This window comes from Lissotriton vulgaris, chromosome 1_1 (genome assembly GCF_964263255.1).
Source record: "Lissotriton vulgaris chromosome 1_1, aLisVul1.2, whole genome shotgun sequence".
In the NCBI taxonomy this organism is placed as follows: Eukaryota; Metazoa; Chordata; class Amphibia; order Caudata; family Salamandridae; genus Lissotriton; species Lissotriton vulgaris.
Window position 1 is genome coordinate 1,413,205,832 of NC_141685.1, and position 20,489 is coordinate 1,413,226,320.

General features: G+C 44.4%; 1 protein-coding gene across 1 annotated transcript in view; it reads right to left on the minus strand.

The window, feature by feature from the left end:
* LOC147750619 (laminin subunit beta-1-like) overlaps positions 1-20,489 on the minus strand; it is a 308,945-nt gene that overhangs the window by 223,086 nt on the left and 65,370 nt on the right. The window contains exons 5-6 of the mRNA XM_086967210.1: positions 12,427-12,615; positions 8,980-9,043 (exon numbers count right to left, since the gene is read on the minus strand). Coding sequence (XP_086823336.1) covers positions 8,980-9,043; positions 12,427-12,615 — 253 coding nt within the window. The remainder of the gene's footprint in view (positions 1-8,979; positions 9,044-12,426; positions 12,616-20,489) is intronic.

The following is a 20,489-nucleotide window of genomic DNA, read 5'->3' on the forward strand; positions in this document are numbered from 1 at the left end:
TTTGTAGGTTCTGGATATGAATCATATCCTCTACCATTATCTCCAAGAAGAGTTTGTGGAGACACCTGTGGTGTAATGTCCCCTGGATCAGAATGCCTGAGGTGGAAGTGCAGAAAGAGGTTGTGGTTTTGGTGGTGGAGCAGATAAAGAATGAGATATAGGACTGGTTGCTATGTCCTATTTCTTTTCTGCATGGCCTCCTCAAAATAAAGCGGACGCCGAAATGTTTGAGGTGGAGGCTCTACAGTTTTTGCTATTATTCGACCAATTTGCGGCTGGATATGTTTTGTCTTTTGCCTTGGATCGAGCCGCTCCTGCATAACCTGGAAGATTGGGTTCTGTAGGAAAGTCTGTTGTGGAAATCGTAGGTTTCTGAACCGAACCACGTTTAACCTTCTGTGCGGAAGTTGATTATTTCTCTCAGTGTGGAAGAGGATTTTTCTTTCTGTGCCGAACAAGTTCTGGCTTTCGGTGGCAAAGAGATTTTGCCCTTATGGTCAGAGCCAGTTGGAACTGGTGTATCAGGTCATGGGGTGCTACGAGCCAAGGAATTAATGGAATGGCTCGGAACCGAAGCTGGTCAGGCCGAAGCAGGGTGTGGTAATTTTGGCTTCATTTCCAGAGCCGAGCATATGGGCGGGTATCCGTATCAGATGTTTGGTGCCTCCCATAGTCTTTTGGCAGTAGATGCCCAGAAGTCATATATTCACTCAGTCTAGAGAGTCTCTAGAGATGTATTCATGTTACGTTGACCCAGAGAAAGGTCTTCGATCTGGTGACTTTGAGTCAGATGAAGATTCTTGGCTGGAGAAGGCCACTTCCTCAGCTGTGGAGGCTTCCAGGATTTCTTCCCCATGTTTTTTTGAAAGATCGACAGGCTTCACAGTCTTCTTATCTTTGATCTGGGGACAGACATAGGTTGCAAACCCGATGGAGGTCGGTGCTCGTATATTTTGGTGTTTCAGGAGGGACATAAATTAAAGGGAGTCCATTGTATTAGCAACACATTGTGGATAGAAGCTGTTGAAAGAATAGGCCTGAACAGGCTAGGCCCGAAGGCTGCAAGTGACGCTTGCTGAACCGACGGCGAGATTGCCGGTATGTATTTCGATACGAGACAATGGAAACTCGATCAAAACAGTACCAATGAATGGAGAAAGGAAATGAACCAAAGGGAGCCTGAAATGGTCTCGAACAGGAGAGCCACCAAACACGTCTGAACCAAATGTCGGAAAGAAAACAATCTAATAATGGAGCTGATGCCCATCCACATCATCACTGAGAGGAGGAGTCACTTAACTTTGTGGCTCAAAACACTTATTTAAAGAACAAGCATTTGCAATGCAATAGGTCTCGCACTAGGAAAGTTTGAGCTATTGGTATTGTAAATGACACATTTTTTATTTATGTGTTGGTTTTGAAAATAGCAAATTTAATAGCTTTGTCATTTACAATGCCAATAGTTTCAACTTTCGAAAATCCAGGAACAGAAGTGAAATATTAACATCTTTTTGTGACATTTGTAATAAAGCTTGAAACATTGAGAGAACATATTTGAACCAGTTGTTGTTGAATGGTTGCACAGATTGATGCTGTGGTGGCGCTGAGTGATGTTTTGGTGGCAACGAGTGATGCTGTGGCGTTCAGTGATGCAGTGGTAGCGCAGAGTGATGTTGTGGTGCCCCTGAGTGATGCTGTGGTGGTGCTGAGTGATACTGTGGTGATGCGATAGATAGATAGAGGGAGGGTGATGGACAGATGGATAGAGTGAGGGCGATCGATAGAGTGATGGCGACAGAGTGAGCGCGATAGAAAGAGTGAGGACGATAGATAGACAGAGTGTATTTATGTTGCATTGAGTAGAGTGTAAGTATGAGGTGTGTAATTATATGGCACCGAGTGGTATTATGTGGATTGTATTACGTAGCATTGAGAAGAGTGTAATTATGTGGCGTTTAATTATGTGGCACTGAGTGGTAATATGGGGAGTGTATGTTGTATTCAGTATTCAGTAGAGTGCAATTATGTGGCGTGTAATTATGTGGCACTGAGTGGTATTTGGAGTGTATGTTGCATTGAGTGCAGTGTAATTATGTATCATTTAGTTATATGGCACTGAGTGGTATTGTTTGGAGTGTATGTTGCATTGAGTGCAGTGTAATTATGTTGCATATAATTATGTGGCACTGAGTGGTATCTTTCCCATACTCAAGGAAAGAATTTCCATGGCAGGCAAGCTTCTCCTGGCCAGGTACAGATCACCTCGTCATTGTGAGGTATGCTAGAGACTAAGCTAATTTAGCTCACCAGAGCCTTTCAGTTTCAGGCATGCAAAGCAGTTTGGCTTCTGTCCTTCAAAAGGCAGATGGGATTCTCTCAAGCACACTTCAAGCATACATTAAGTAGCCTTATTTTCATTTGTTATAGTTTCCCAAAATGGCAGCAATGATCCTAGGGCGGCATTAGATTTGTCATGAATAACTGTTCCAATCAGCAACACACTGTGGCCCTTAAAAGAATCTAAGAACAACCTCACTGCTTCCAGGCACATAAGCTTTCCCTACTAGCATACAGATTACATTTTAGAAGGGAAATCAAGGGCAAGAGGGCTTTTAGTTCAGGTTTCGCCTAGGCAGCACCTGTGCAGTCTCTTCGAGACATGATGCATTCAGGATATGGGCTTAAAGCTCTGCCCATGTTCCACCCATGTTTTTAATTGGCTCTATTGACTGTCTTTTCCAAATGCTTTTGTTTCTATGGTTAATCTATTTTCCAGTCTTTGATAAGTGGTGGTTTTTCTTCTGTTGTACCCTTCCATAAGGACTGCCCCTGTTGTGTATGTTGCTACTCAGGATCCGCTGTGTTTGAGCTTCAATAATAGTGGCTCCCACAAAGCCTTTGTTTAAATGATATTTGTTTATGCATACGGCGGACGCACAACTTTCTTATAGCATGGCTCTCCCAAATCCTTTTTTTGAGTTTAATTTTTTCATGCAGCATGGCATGCCAAGCATGATATTCATGGCGGCCGCGTGTGTTGCTCGGGGGGTGGGGGTTTAACTCTGGTGGCATGCCACGTTTGAGTTGCATACACAGCTCTTCTTGCCGGCAGTGATGCACCAAGGGTTGAAGCTCTGGTGTCCCAGTTTGATGGAGTGTCCGGGCCAAAACTGCTGACCACTGACATGGTTACAACATGCGTGCGTTCCTGTCATAATGTGCCGCTCATCGCATCTCAATGCCACAGACATCTAGCCAATAGTTGCCCTGGAGAACACCTGCATCTTGCAAGGTATTGCTTTGTTTGTTGGCTTTGGGGGAGGGGAGAGGGGGCTGGGGCAGCTGTGATTTGTGGGTTACGGTTGCATCCAGATCTTCAGAATGAGTGGCACTTGCTGGCCTTCTTTTCCACTTTGCAATTGCCTGTATGACTTCAGAAAGCTTCTATTATAAGTATCTGTTTTTAAAGTGCAGCAGGATAAAAATACTGCAATTTTAGAGTCTGCAGTAGCTATCATGCTGCAAAATGGAGACCTAAGCAGAATTATCTTTAAGCTTTTAGATTATGTCTCAAAATGCATGCTGAGATGGATAATGCTCAATATTTCTGTCTGCTTGCCTCTTTAACATGCCCTCACCTGTATGGCAGAACTTTGTAAGGTGGTCAGTATTGCTTAGTACACCTACTGTGGCCACGTAATACAAATGCTTGCATTACTAAAGGTTTGAGCTATTGGCGTTTCAAATAATAATGCAATGCCAATAGCTCAAACTTTCAGTAATACGAGACCTATTGCACTGAAAATGCTTGTTCTAAAAAGCCTTTGGTCAGTTGCAATAGGTCACCTTTCCCAGGAAGGGAGAAGGTGTGAATATGCCTATTTTCCAATGAGCCTATAGTAAAGGGATTAATGTCATCAGTAAAGAATGGTTATTTTTAGGCAAAGAATAGGGCTACCTTATAAAAGTCCCATTATTAGCGTGCATAATAAAAATCCATTAGGACGGATGATTTTGAAATTTACATTATAAGATCTATGCAGTGTGTGAGAAAGTGGCTTATTAGTTGAATCGGATGGTAATCTCTTTAAGTAATATCGCCACTGCTCCTTACTGGGTCAGTTAGGTTTCAGAAATGTAAACATGGGCTCAACGCTCTCTAGATGTATCACAGAGCAGACAGGCTTAACTTAGGAGGAATGCGGAAAGTATTTATCAGTATATCAGTACCAACAGTTAATAAAGAGTAGAGAACACAACACAATAAAAATCCCATTCCGATTTAGAAAGACAGGGAAAATTATACTGAGCTAATAGAGCCCAAAACAGCATAAACCAGATGTAGGGAACCAGAAATATGATATTTAAAGTTTTGGATGTTTTTTTTCTGCCAAAAAGCACAAAGCGACAACCGGAGGTGGCGCTAGACTGGATCAAAGTTCAAAGTTGAGGCCAACCGTGATGGAGCACAGGTCAGATACAGTGATCAGGGATACAGATACAGTGATCTGGGATACCCCGGTGGAAAGCTTAACTTCTCAGTCTTTTTTTCTTGTGGAAAAATCTTTGTTGGCAGATCCAATAAAATAGTTAATCAACTGTGGCCTGATGGAGTCTTAGTCCTCCGGCAGAACTTCATGTTGGCACGAAACGCAGGCCGGTCATTGTCAGTGGGAAGAGATAGCCGAGTGTCAGAGCTCCCCATTGGTGAGAAATGCGGGGCGGTCCGATCTTTGTCGATATGAAGAGCTCTGTGTGGGCAAAGTCTGGAATCTGAATCAGGAAAGGTCTCGCTGGCAGCGGGGTGCAGTTTGCACACGGAGTTCATTGAAGTCCTTTTGTGGTCACAGGGAGACTAGGGATAATTGTTGTTGATGCGAGGGACTCTGCATGGGATCGCCCAGCCATGTGAATCCAACCAATGCCGGCTGCGGCTTCAGCAGCATCCCCGTATGAGCCTCTGGTTCTTTTTATGAAAAACTTGGAAACAAGTTCTTAAGAGTTCTTTCCTTGCAGTTTTTACGTTGGAGTACACTCTAGCACCAACCAAGGATCCAGGACCTTTTGGGCACCACTTGGGGGTTAGGACTACCTCTCCTAGAAGCCACCATCAGAGTCCAGGGAAAATCCAGTTAGAACTGCTCAGCAGGGCTCATCAGCTTCTTGCAGCTTTGGTCTTCATGGAGCTTAACAGGCCGGCCAACTAGCCCTTGGAGTCCACTCTTCAGTCCCGGACACAAGTGGGACCAGGTACATACAGCCTTTGCAGTTACAACAGGTGCAGCCCTCTTTCTGAAGCCAGGGTTCATCGGGTGCTGTCCTTCTTCTCTGTTTTACAGGTCCAGAGGTGTTCTGTGGAATGTAGCAAGCAGTGTCACTTTTATGCCTAGAACTAGCTTGTGGGTGGGGGGTGACTCCTTCACCAATACGGAAAGAGTTCCTCTGGGCAACACCACACAATGTGACATAATTTCCTGGAGGTTTTGCCCTTAACAATCCCACAGTGCCCTGCTCTGCCAAAATCCAACATGGCAGAATCCTGCCTTGGTCAGATCTATGCAAAACAGTTGGACAGAATGCAGAACAATGCCATACATTCACCCCAGTACAGAGATCTGGGCCTAAATCTGTCGTTTTTTTGCACTCCACACCACCCCAGTTCAGACATGGCCATATGCAAATCAGCCTTGACCCTGTGCCTCAAGGGAACAGTCCAGCCCGAACTGCCAAGCCATGTCTTTCCTGGACCGGAATCAAACATCCTAGGACCGATTTCTGGCTATCAGCCGTCTTCAGCCAGGATAGCTTGACTCCAGTGGTGTGGTGAGCATCAACTGTTGTTTTTGCATTGGTCAGATCAATGGGAACACCGCTGATGTGTGTCCAGTATGATGAGCAACTCCACCTTCAAAACCAGTTCTGGGACAGGTTTTACACGCACTGTTAAAGGTGCCATTGGGCTACTTAGACAATGTTAGGGGCAGGCCTAGATTTGAGTTACATCTGCCTGTGACAGGGACTGACCCTTTGAAGTGTGTACAGTTGGTTATTACCTCCCCCAGGCCATTCTGTTAGGAGAGGGTCACAACTCCTCCCAGCCAAAGCCTATTTGTTCCCTTTCCTAAGAGCAATTCACACCTCACAGCTGGCTTCAGGTGATAGTTGGAGATTATAACAGAAAGAGCTAATAGAGGCTGTAGGCAGGAAAGCAGCAGCTTTCTAAAAGTGGCATTTACAAAATAGTAATTTAAAATCTGACTTTACCATCAGATTAGATCTTAAAGTCCTATTCATTTGAATCATGGTTACAGCTATTTCTAAACCTTAGTACGTGGCCCAGTGTTGTTGTATGGGACAGCCAACCTTGCTGCAGCTAAAAATGATTTGGAGATTTTTCATTGCAAGGACATGTACAACTTTTTAAGTGCCACGCACCCTGCCATATGGGCACTTACGGCCTACCTTAAGAGTGCCTTACCAGTTCTAGAAAGTAAGGTTTAGGTCTGGCAAATGGTTTATTTGGCCAGGTTGAATATGCAGTTTTAAAACTGCAAAGCTAGGCTGCAGTGGCAGGACTAGTTTGTGTTTTCACTTTAGTGCTGGCACAATAGGTACAGCAGTTAAATATGCCAATCAGGTATAAGCCAATTGTACTTATGGTGTAGTGCGTACACCTGCCACTGAACATCAGTACCCCAGTTTCCAGAATCAGTAAACCAGCACTAAATCTGGCAAAAAGCAGGGGTGATCCTGCAAAAAGCGCATTGCCTCACATGGTGAAAATGCTTCTACCTCTTTCGCAACTGGAGCTAGCAAAAAAATGGTTGCCACAAATCTGTCAATTTTAAAAACATATTGTTGCTTACTTGCAAAACCTTTTTAAATTTGTTGCTGATGACATTTGAGATTCAAGAATTGTGCTGCTAGGCCTAACAATTCAAGGTAAAGTTACAGCTGACTTGCACACACAATTAAATGTATGTTCAAGGGGTATTTATAGAGGGCACACATACCAAAGTATCATGGTACTTGATATTTTTTTTAGATGTTTTTTAAACAGATATTCAACAACTTCCTGAAACGGTTAGGGGAAGGTTTGTGACATAGTTATGGTGACAAAGAGTCCCATATTTGAGCTGTAGTGACTGAAATAGTATGATACTCAAAAACAAAGATTTTGCTCATGGCACATCAAGGAATTATAGTGAAGTGGATCACAAAATACCGGCTTTTCAGCAAAACTGAGAAGATTTGAAAGCAAGGAAAGACTTAGTAAACAACACTAAATATTATGAAAAGGTATCCTGTGTAACAGTTTTAAAACAGGTGTGATGCATGGTAGTCTTGGGACATTGCTAATAAATTTAGCAGCAGTATTTTGGATCAACTGAAGTTAGTTCAAAAATGTGTCGTAGGCAGATAGTTAAATGGAATAGCGGTAGTCCACACATATTTTAACTAGGTCATCAATAATAGGGACATGAAATGTATTAGTGACAAATGGAAGACCATGCCAATTTTCAGCTGGAAAGAAAATTATACTTGCTACTTTTGCTACCTGCGTTTCAAGAGATAAATTAGAGTCATTCATAATGTCCAGATTACATACCTCATGGGATGAGGTAGGGTATGTTCCATACTATCTGGCCAAACTAACATTTTATGCATTAGGGCTCATGTAGTATAAATAATAAACTAGTTTCAGAATAATTCAGCTTTATTACATTTGTTATATCCACCAGCGAATCCAAGGAAGACTTAGAGACTAACTTGAAGCATTTGGAGTTCTCTAGGAAAACCTAAAAACTCATTGGGTGTTAACAGCATACAAATAATGTATAAACCTTATTTGCTTGAGCAGATGTGCAAAAAGGAGCCAGAAGATATTAAGTAATAGAGGCGGCACAAATGAGCCCTGTGGTACTCCACGAATACAGATGTAGGCTCAGATTTAAATGGTGGAAACATGACAAACTAAGTCTGGTGAAAAGGACGAAATAGTCAATGGTATCAAAGACTGACGATTTGGCATTCCAAAGAAGAAATGCGTTTCTCTTTACTTGGGACATTGAAAGCTAGGCTGGTGTGCTAAATGATGTTTTTATGCTCATATTGCATGGTTCACTTTGAATCTGAGTGGTGGCAAAAACCTTACTCTGCACGCTCACATTTAGAGTTTTGGCACTTAAATGCCCTGCTCCATTTGTGTCCACTCTACAGACGCTGTACAAATCCATCAAATATCCCTATTACCCAGTAAACATTGTTTACCTGTTTAGGACTTGGAATTTAATACATTCAGCAGGTCCAATATCCCAAAAGACCAAAAACACTAATGATCCAAAAAGAAAAAGAAAAAAAATCAAAGGAAACATGGCATAAACAAGCAATCCTAATGAATGTAGCTATAGATTGGTTGAGAAGGGCAGATTTTTTTGAGCAACCATGTCCAACAATCTACAAAGTAAATTGGTTGCCACACGGTTAGCAGGACCACCTCATGTATTCTTGAGGGAGCTGCTTGCTTTTTTCAAGTAGCTCTCGTCTAATGTACACAACTGGATATGGCCCAGTATGCAACAGTGGGCATTTTTTAACTCTACTGTTGCCAGTCCGTGAAGATTGCCTCTTTTCCAATTTTTTTTTTCAAATGTTGCTTCAGCTCATTTACAAACAACTTTTATATATAAAACATGCTGCACCAACATATAAAATGTATAATGAAGCACTTCAGAGCCACTTGAAAAGTATTATTGGACATTTATATTGTTTCCTGAAGGATCCTGCAGCGAAAAAGTTATTATTGGTTATTATTGAGGTAAACTGAGTGTATACTCTCTTTTCTATATAATTCTAGAATGAAATTGCATAATTAAACTTAAAATGGACAATTGATTATGTTAATTCTCTAAATTCCTTTAGAATATTTGTGAAAATTTTCAAATTTGGAATGCAGTCATTGACGATCATCTGACTTACTCTGAATTCTAGGACTGTATGGGTCTTCAATTCTGAAAACTGGATCCAAAACACGGTAAATAATCTAGGGAAAGAAGCAGAATGAAGTTAGTATCCTAAAGGTTGCCAATATCAACCAAGAAAAAAAATCAGAGACCTGGCCTGCACTCCAGGGCCCAGATTAGGAGTCCTACGGTACTGGGAGAAAGGTAAATTTGTGTGCAAATGTACAATTACCATGCAGTAAATCTGCTCCACTACTATCAAATTCTCATGGAATGTGGAATTACCTTGGGGGTCGGAGGGCTAATCTTTCTATTTGTAAAACCGCATGTAATTCCAAATTCCGTTGGGATTCATGCATACATTTATTACCTGCTCTGTGCAAGTGGTAAATGTATGTGGGGGACTTCTGGGTGGGGTGGAAGATGATAGAAGGTTTAAGGGAGGGATGAGGAAGGTTGGTTCTAGCACGGTGGAGCAATGTATGCGGTCAGAACAGAAAGAGGAAAGGGGCTTGGCTGCTACTGCATCCAACCCATCATGCAGTTCTTCTGAGCAGAATTACATTCAATTACATTGGGTCTGGTCTCCTTCTCCCGGAAAGACCAGGAGTGGAAAAACATATTAACATAGAATCTAGTGGACCGAAATAACAATTCTTAAAGTTACGACACCAGACTCAAAAGCAGGGCCAAATTTAAAGACATAAGTAATTTAAAAAATCTATACACAAATATTCAAGCTCTAAGAAAATAGAATGAATGCTCTTAGAGAAAATAGTGAGAGGCATTCTCCTAAAATTAGCAATAGTGTCCAGCTCCCTGCAATCTGGACTTCCATGGTTAGCTGCTTGCATGGCAAACATGTGCAATACTCAACATTTCCTCCCTTTCTGCAGTGCCGTATTATCACATCCATTACCCCCATCCCAGAAACTCTGCACTATCTACGTCAGCAAAAAGCTGGAGCAACTCTGCGCCCATAAACATGAAGAAGCTTGTGAATACGTCATGTCAGCAAGTTATTTACCAACTGATCATAAAATATCCTAGATCCATACCCAATAACACACCACCTCTGCAGATTTCCTCTGGCTTACAAAAAGGAATCTAAATAGGTCTGATAGTGTCAGACAACATATGCAATACCGTTTAAAAAGCCACAGTCTTACACCAAAACTCCAAAGTTCCTTCATGTAATGCCACAATGAATCATAAGTCACTACACACGTTACCAGAAAGCGCGTAAGCCCTTACTTCATTTTAGCCTCAGACAATTTAATAAAATTGCATGACCAATCCTAACCATGTTAAGAAGTAATAGGAATAATACAAGTACATTCACATACAACTGCACATTAATTCGTTCAGGGCCGGTATTGACCAACACAAAATAGGTCCTAAAACATAATATACTATGTGTACTTTAAGCTGATTCCGGCTGTGGATCCAGGAGGGCGGGGTTTAAGTTTATATTCGGACTCAGCCACTTGAGCCAAATTTGTGTAATTTTGGCAATGTCTCTTCTTGCATCTGCTCCTATGCACACCAAAATTAGGATGGTTTGTAAAAGTGGTGGCCCGGCATTAAGTGTTTGTTAAACCAGCATTAAAAACAGTAAACCTGTAAAAGTGGTGGCCAAGAATTAAGTGTTTGTTAAACCAGCATTAAAAAAAGTAAACCGTTTTGATTTTTCCATTATGAAATATATTTTGGGGTTGCTCTATTAATGTTCGGTCCGAACCTGTTCAAAGTTTGGGGTTGCTCTATAGAAGTTCGGCCTCAATCTTTTCAAAGTTTGGAGAGCCCCATAACAATGAAACTTTCCATTACAATGTACTGACGTGACTGATGAAACTTTAATAACAAAGAGGTTGTATTTCTAGGACTGAAAACGTAATCCATTCAAAATGTCCTTAAAGGACAAATAGTGTTGCCCCTTGTCATAATGGAACCTTCCTACTGTTCTGTGCTGTTTTTGCATTTTCTTTTTTCCTTATGAAACACTTCAATGCCCAAATGGCTGAGTCGGTTTTCATAAATAAACAAATAAACAAGCAAGTACAAATGGCAGTATAAATGAGCTCACTTGGGAGCTATGACTGAATGGTGTGGAAGTATGGTCTCCCTCCCTCCTGTTATTTATTGAAGCACCACAGATTTTCAGTAAGCACTGCAGACTTACACTATGAATTCCCACTGACTCGAGACAGCAGGGCCACACAGAGGAGTAATCGCTTTCCTTCGCAGAAAGGTAAAGGGAGGCACATCGCGCCTCGACTTTGCAGGTTCATCTTGCCTGCCTGCCAACACAGACGAGAAAAGAAGATGCTGCTACTTCGCGAGACAATTGTCCTATTGTTCAGAAGAGGAATACGTTTACGAGCCATCTCTGGAACAAGAAGTAGACCGCTTTTAGCGTTTCTCTTAGTTATCAGAAATGGAGGTAGGGTGAGAAGTATCCGTATAATTAAGCTTTGTGATACAATCACAATGTTACAATATTTATTATTGTTCAACCTACTGGTAAGTATCATTAACACTATATTGCTTGTTTCTATAAACGTTACTACTCGCCTTGAATGCAGGATAGAATTTCGAATTTAAATACATATTGAAAACGTATTCCTGGTTTGCTAGAATTATGGAGTTTGGCTTTCCATAATGAAAGAGTTTGGGTTCCACTAACTATCCCTGTAGAATCTCACAAGATATTGTTACCTAAAACTCATTTCACTGATGTAATGCTCAGCAGGTTGAAGGGCGGTGGCAGTCCATCTGGCTGTCTCGAGTAGGCATGTAGACAAAGTCCTTGGTGTCAGGGGCTAAAGAAAGCCCATTACCGAGCCGTGCTCAGGAAGGAAAATCCAGTCAATGTATCAGGAGAAGCCATGTGCTCCTGGAGGACAAGCTCAGGGTTGGCAAGTTCCAAGATTCTATGAAAAAGACTCCATAGCTTTGTGAAGTTTGCAAAGTTCTTTGCTTTGCTGCAATGTAGCTTTTACGCTCACCAATGAAATGGTGTCAAGCTTTCATCTAGTGGGTTAATGTACCAATGGGAGGTTTGAATTTACATTTATAAAAAGAATTTAACATTTCTAACCATTCACACACAGTATCTGATACTAGTTATACAACTGCATTCTTTCCTTCAATAGATATTTGCTGATTACAGGAGGTTGGAAGGCAGGATTATGGTCTTTGAAAAAACTTTTCTTAGCACAGCTTGATGTAAACATGCCTCTGTGAGCAAGTACTTCTTGGTATTAGTTTTAGGATGTTTCTTAAAGACATGAGTATTTTTTTTATCAAATGCTGCTCACATCTGTATCTTTAAATCTTGTTTCAAACTGATTCACGATTTGGGGCAGAATTTATTGCACGAAGGGTCATTTACCTAACACAGCAATAAAAAAAAATGTAAAAACAAGGATGCCAATAATATATAACTGAGCAATTTACAAACCTCTCCTTCAGTAGAAGGTTCGATGTCCGAATAGCGGGTATCGCATATGACGTCATCAACTTTTTTCATTGGGCCTGGTGAAATCCCTGGGAACGATGTTTCACAGTCATATGCAAAGTATCGATACACCTGCCATTTTTTCCCAAAATCAGATGATCTTTCAATTATCATTGCGGATGGACGAAAAGTCTGAAGAGAAGAAACAAAAAAGTTGAATAACTGCATCATGTTTTTCTGCCCATTACCCTTGAATGCAATTCTATTTACAGAGCAACCAACACTTCTTTTAAATTGTTGTTATTTTTATCATCAGTATATAGAGGCTGCAACTTTAGCCATTCTTCTTCAGTTGTACATATCTTGATATGCAAATACTTGCGCATTTTAAAAGAATGTAATTAGGTTTTAATGTAAATTTCCTAAAGTCCTCCACATGATCAAACAGAAAGTGAGGAATCCAACCTCACCAAGGCCACAATGACTCTGAACCAGAGTAAAACTGAGACTGTAAACACCATAAAAGGATAACAAACTTTGGGAGTGGGATAATCTTGGTTTAAACCAGTGCTGGGAGCGTAAAGTGAGCCCAGTGCAAAGAAGTAAGTTGATCTTAGTAGCTTTATCTGGCCCACCTTTTTGTAACAGGACTGAGACTAATTTGCATATGGCTGGTTCCTTTCTGTAATACAGGCTGGTAAAAACAATGTAAGGGAATGCTAGCCAGTAGAACTATGGTTAGGAGGGTTTGTCAATAACATCGATCACTTTTTCTGTCCTTACAAAGAATTTAGGCAATCCATTTGAATGTCAAGACAAATCCCACATATTCTGAAGCTAAAGGAATGATTTGAGGGGTTGCTTTTGTTAGCTGATGAAAAAAAAAAAGATAAAGAGATCTGTTGCATAAGGGGCTAAAACCTGAATAAAGGCTCTAATTAGCAGGCTGTCAACATGTAGGAAAGCATGACTGCATTCTATAAAGTGAAGAGAAGCCACCACTGTTAGGGAGGTAACTTCCAACACTTATGTTCATTCAAATTGTAGAAGCTTTAACTGCCACAGTAATTCCGCTCTGAACACTACTCAACGGGTATAAAAACCACCCTATGAACCAATATAAGCCACATATTTGTGTCCTTTTTAGGTCGAGCCTAGAGCCAGCGCGCATGCACTGCTCTGCGAGACTTGTGGTAGTGGAGTAGGGAATAGAAGCCCCGCCCACTCTCGCCCATATTTGTAATAGGCTTGTGTCCGTGTCGTCTGTACTAAATGCTGGCTTCTGATTTGTGAACAGGCTTCTTATTCCCTCCTTAGTACCACCTCCTCGTCATTTTTCCCCTCCCATGGTGACGGGCCCATTTACTTCCGTTGTTACACAGTACAACAGTACGTGTTATTTAGACTGTGAGCACTACTTTCTTTATCAAGTTTCTCTTACTGCAGGCACAACGTGCTTTGGTGCTTTCTTTACAACCTCGCCCTCCCTTCAGTTGTCTGTACCTTCTTGACCACCCGACCGCCCTCCCTCCCTCTCGTTGTCGTACCTTTTTACCCATCCGCGCCCTACCTCCCGTTGTCCGTGCCTGTCCCCCACCCTCCCTCCCGTTGCCAGGGATGCCTACCATTTGCAATGCAATAGGTCTCGCATTTATGCGAGTTGGAGCTATTGGCATTGTAAATGACAATGCCTTTTATTTATGTTTGGGTTTTAAAAAAATATATAAATCGCATTGTCATTTACAATGCCAATAGCTTAAACTTTAGTAAATGCGAGATCTACTGCATTTCAAATGCTTGTTTGTAATGGTAGGTATTTGAAATAGGAGCATCTTTTGTCTCTTGCAAATGGACCAAATAAACCAGTAAGAAATTAGGCAGCTTTAGCTCAATACTATTCTACCCCATAAGCAGACACTCGCCACTCTCCCCTATATCTGCAAGATTTGAAATAATAGAAGTTGTACAATACTACTCGTATATTCGGACTCCTAGTTTATAACATCGATGTTGTGTCTTTGAATAATCAATATATCTACAACGATGACAGAGTCTTGAATTATACAAAACAAGAAAGCGTTGACGCGTTTCGGTGGATTTTCTTGATTTTTGCCACCTTTCTCAAGACTAAACACAATGTCTGTCGTAACCAGGGGGTCATAGAGTTTCCCCTAGTGTGCACAATAGTAAAACCGTTCCAAAAACCGCGTTCCTCTATTTGCTGATATATGGCACGATACACAGAATCAAGGCCTCTAACCTTTAATATGGTTCTGGGGTGTTGCTTCTGGTTGAATAAAAAAGCTGCACCATGCACGGAACGATCAAAACCCTCACGTTGTTTAAAATAGAACCTGTATCAAGGTTGTGGGCGGGTAATCTTGGCGCCCAACTTCTCTGTTTGGGGAAACGCCACGGAAAACAGAGAAGTTGGGCGCCAAGATTGTACGCAAAAGCGGTCGATCCCTGCAAACGAGGACCACAGAAAATATAGGGCTGTGCCTCCGACAGCGGTAAAAAGGAGCAATATTTACAGCTCACTTCCACATCGCTAATTACCCGCCCACAACCTTGATACAGGTTCTATTTTAAACAACGTAAGGGTTTTGATCGGAATCCGAATATACGAGTAGTATTGTACAACTTCTATGTCTTACTGTTTCTGTCTTTTTGCACCAATTATGCGGGTCATAATTGAATGTCACGAGTTTTATGATTTGTGTTGAAATGTTCTTTTACTTAAGTTTCCAGTAGTGTAAAGTTTAATAATATATTGTATTTTACTGTATTTTTATTGTATGTATACATAATAAATTGTGATCTCTATTTTTAATTAAATTTGTCAATTTGTTTATGAATTTGTGCAATTAAGGTATTGATTGTTCTTGCCAAATTCCTTATAGCTTTGTTCAAGGGAACTCTACTTTTTCCAGGTATAGTTTCTCGGCCAAGAGTGGCTGAATGTTGTCCAGAGCCGATTCTAGTCTGTATTGGTCTTTAACTTGTAAAACCTCAAGTGTTAAACACTCAGCTGAGTGACTCCCTATAGCCTGGGTTAGTTTGTACTCCTTATAACTTTCCACCAGGGCTTCCAAGGTGTAGCAAGGCAAGTTTCTTCTGCATTGGTCCAGAGATTACCTCTCCCTATAACGACGCAGGTGTTTCTAATGTGTGCCAGCCAATCGAGTTTGCCCGCATCCTGTAGCCTCAACACTGCACTCAGCTCTTCCCTATATGCTGACAGTTCAGGGGTGCTCCACAGACTGCGCTAGTAAAAGAGGGGTCTGAGGGCGGCGTCATCAGAAATTGGCCTAATCCCCAGGTCCATTCTGAGAGGTGTAAGAGGGGGTGCTAGAGCAGAGCTTTCCAAACTGTGTGTCCCGACACAGTACTGTGTCACCTGCAAAGGATGGATGTGTCGAGGGATGGCACTGGTATCAATGGGCACTTAGCACATAACTGCTGCTAATTAAGAGGCAGTCCTTTGAAAGAGTGTCAGCAAACATCGCCACAGCAGCCCAGACTCCCTGACACTCTGCTAAACAAAGCAGTAAATGGTCTTTTAAAGACCTGCGAAGTACTGGGGTGCTGCGGTGTGTGTGTCCAGGAAGCTGTCTCTGCCCAGGCTGCCACACACGCGGGGTGAGGGGACAGAGGGAGACTGACAGAGGGGGCGGGAGACAGAGAGGGCAGGAGACAGAGGGCGGGAGACCGAGGGAGAGAGAGAGACAAAGAGACCGAGGGAGGTAGACAGACAGAGGGAGACCAAGAGAGGGAGACCAAGAGAGGGAGACCAAGAGAGGGAGACCAAGAGAGGGAGACCAAGAGAGGGAGACCGAGAGAGGGAGACCGAGAGAGGGAGACCGAGAGAGGGAGACCGAGAGAGGGAGACCGAGAGAGGGAGACCGAGAGAGGGAGACCGAGAAAGACAGAGGGAGAAAGACAGAGGGAGAAAGACAGAGGGAGAGAGACAGAGGGAGACCGACAGAGACAGAGGGAGACCGACAGAGACAGAGGGAGACCGACAGAGACAGAGGGAGACCGACAGAGACAGAGGGAGACCGACAGAGACAGAGGGAGACCGACAGAGACAGAGGGAGACCGACAGAGACAGAGGGAGACCGAGAAAGAGGGAGAGGGAGACCGAGAAAGAGGGAGAGGGAGACCGAGAAAGAGGGAGAGGGAGACCGAGAAAGAGGGAGAGGGAGACCGAGAAAGAGGGAGAGGGAGACCGAGAAAGAGGGAGAGGGAGAGGGAGACCGAGAAAGAGGGAGAGGGAGAGGGAGACCGAGAAAGAGGGAGAGGGAGAGGGAGACCGAGAAAGAGGGAGAGGGAGAGGGAGACCGAGAAAGAGGGAGAGGGAGAGGGAGACCGAGAAAGAGGGAGAGGGAGAGGGAGACCGAGAAAGAGGGAGACCAGGGGAGAGGGAGACCGGGGGAGAGGGAGACCGGGGGAGAGGGAGACCGGGGGAGAGGGAGACCGGGGGAGAGGGAGACCGGGGGAGAGGGAGACCGGGGGAGAGGGAGACCGGGGGAGAGGGAGACCGGGGGAGAGGGAGACCGGGGGAGAGGGAGACCGGGGGAGAGATGGAGACCGGGGGAGATGGAGACCGGGGGAGATGGAGACCGGGGGAGAGTGGAGACCGGGGGAGAGATGGAGACCGGGGGAGAGATGGAGACCGGGGGAGAGATGGAGACCGGGGGAGAGATGGAGACCGGGGGAGAGATGGAGACCGGGGGAGAGATGGAGACCGGGGGAGAGATGGAGACCGGGGGAGAGATGGAGACCGGGGGAGAGATGGAGACCGGGGGAGAGGGAGACCGGGGGAGAGGGAGACCGGGGGAGAGGGAGACCGGGGGAGAGGGAGACCGGGGGAGAGGGAGTCCGGGGGAGAGGGAGTCCGAGGGAGAGGGAGTCCGAGGGAGAGGGAGTCCGAGGGAGAGGGAGTCCGAGGGAGAGGGAGTCCGAGGGAGAGGGAGTCCGAGGGAGAGTGAGTCCGAGGGAGAGTGAGTCCGAGGGAGAGGGAGTCCGAGGGAGAGGGAGAGGGAGCCCGAGGGAGAGGGAGAGGGAGCCCGAGAGAGAGGGAGCCCGAGAGAGAGGGAGCCCGAGAGAGAGGGAGTCCGAGAGAGAGGGAGTCCGAGAGAGAGGGAGTCCGAGAGAGAGGGAGTCCGAGAGAGAGGGAGTCCGAGAGAGAGGGAGTCCGAGAGAGAGGGAGTCCGAGAGAGAGGGAGTCCGAGAGAGAGGGAGTCCGAGAGAGAGGGAGTCCGAGAGAGAGGGAGGGATGGAGAGAGAGGGAGACAGAGAGCGGAAGGAGGACAACAGGGAGCGAGAGAGGGAGCAAGACGGACAAAGAGACAGAGGGAGGTAGACAGACCGAGGGAGACCGACAGAGGGAGACAGAGAGAGAGAGAGATTGAGAGGGGGAGGGAGAGAGAGAGAGAGAGAGGGAGACAGACAGAGTGAGTGAGTGAGAACCCCCCGAACCCTCTTAGGTGGTTCGGCCACGCTCTACGATCGCTACACTGCCTTACTGTAGCCCAAAATTATGCATCTCCTCCTACAGTTGCTCAATTTTAAACTATGATCAGGTGATGATAATACTACAGATACGTTCTTATCACAAGGTGAAGTTACCACTAATATGAGAGCATTGTGGTCACTGTCAAGGCGGGGCATGATATTAAAGTCGATCACCCCATGCCATGATTTAGTGTCTACCAAGATATAATCTATGATAGATGCTTCCCCCTGGTGTATCAGATTTAGTGCATCCATTACATGCTCTCAAAGAGTGATTGAGTTTGAGGGTGTTCATCTGCAACACTAGTGGGGCCCGTGCAAGTGCTAAGGGGGGGGGGGGGGGTATCCGGAATAGACCAGTGGAGGTCCTCATCATTTGGGTTGGTTACAAATGAACGTCCTCATCATTTGGGTTGGTTACAAATGAACCAGACATTCAGTGGTTCGTACTGACATTTAAAATCCCCACCAATTATAACCTAAGGGTGTAAGGAATTGATGGAAGAATGTCTGTCAGTCGGTCAAGGGTTGGTGATTCTACGCCATAGCGGACTGGATGAGAATAGACATTTATCAAGGCAATTCTAGTCTTCATGGGGAATGTCAGAAAAATGCAGATAATGTCATGTGATTAGGTCTCTATCTGTTTGGCCACACATCCGAAGTGCACACCAACCCAAGTATATAATCCCCCTGATGGCCTTCCCCTGCCCACGCTGGAGGCTGCTAGAATGAACGTCGTATAGCTCACTCTGTGAATGTCTGTCCTAGCCCAGGTTTCCTGGAACAATCAGATTTCGTGTTGACCAATAAATCACCCCCATTCTGGATTATCCAGTTTGGAGGAGAGACCCGCTATGTTCCAAGAAAGGCCCTCCAACCTGTGAGGACCCTTGCATGCTTCTGGGTTTGAGAGGTGAGCACCCTGCTTCACTGTGAGGCTTTGAGACAGTGGGCTTATCGCCTTCAACCTAGCTAACTGTGGGCTTTTATTTATGGCGAGGTGGCCAGCGGTATTATCTGTGGTGTTTACACTCACCCACTGTTGGTCTATAGATGGCCGTGGGGTCTACAGTGGGTGGTCGGGCAGTTTGAGTGCTAGCAACCACCTTCCATCCTCTATTTTCTACTCCACTCTCTGCATCCACCTGAGCCACAAGCTCTTCCACTTTGTTTGGGGTACCCCTGCCCTTGTGACATCGGGCCCTGACAAAATAAACCCCTTATAGATTCCCCTTGAAGGTGGGCGCTCCCATGTGGGAGCCCCATACATGCGGGTCAATCCACCAGTTCCAGTTAATCAAATCTATTAGAGAATGGTAGATTATAGAAAAATAGGCAGGTTGGTTTGGTCCCCTTGTGGAATATTGCTTGGTCCTATTCCACACACCCCTCCGATGACCATCCTGCCTTCTGGTTGATGGGTAAGACTTGAGGGATAGAAATAACCCAGAGGGAAAGACCCTATACCCCCTCCCCCATTCGATGGGTCCCATCTAAGAGTGTTTGTTCTACATTTGGAGACCTAAAATTAATCACAACACAGTTCCCCGAGACGTCTTTCAGCCTACGCCTACCCATCCCACTCTGCGAGTCGTGAGTATATCATCTGAGTTCTTGTAGGAGAAATGTCAATACCTGGCCAACTCAAATATACGTTTATTTTTACGTGCAGAGTAGGATTCCCTAAAGCCCTTGTTCAGCCCTGGAACATTACGTATGGTGTGGAGGGCGGGCGAGATTAATAAATGGCAAGGCTGGGCTTACTTCATCACTTTCTAGACGTAATGCGGAATTTGCACCAGCTTTATGACTAGACCCCTGTTGAAGTTGTTCACAGACCTGTGACCTCGCTATATGGGACCTACTGTCTGTCCCTGTCGCTTGCTCCTGGGTTTGCCCCTGCCTGTCAGAGTTGTCATTAATCCTTGGCCTAGGTAAGTAACTAAACAGTTTCTTCCCTCCCTCCTGGCTAGTGCGGTTGTGTGTTGGGTGACGTAGGACTTGGCAGTGTATGCTCCACCCTGGTAGCGGGAGGGATTTGTTGCAAATCTGAATATCTTGCAGGCTCGTTCACCCTTAAAAGTGCCTCAGTCTTGCCAGCCCAGGTTTCAACCAGAGACACGAGCTTATCTACCCTCTCCAACAGATTATTGAGTTTGTCCTTTACAATAACCCTCATTTGGGCCTGCATGTCCTTGACCAGTTTGTGTACCCATGGTGGCTGCCCCAAGCCTTCTTGTAGGGAGGACCCCATCTCCGCCTCTCCCAAATCGTCGGGCACCAGGCATTCTGTGGGACACTTCTTGCATCTGTGCCCAGTGTTTGCTGTTGGTTTATGTTTACTTATTCGGGGTAAACCAGTAAGAATGTGTTCAGGAAGCTCTTTGGGGCCAGGTGACTTGTGATAATTAGCACGTGTCTTTGGGTGGTGAATAGGTGAGTCCAAAGCCAGAGCTGGTAAGGAAGGAGAGTCATTCTGGCTAGGAAGGGGTGCGGCCAGAGCTGTGCTCAAGGATAGACGCCTTTCTAGCAATTCAATTTCC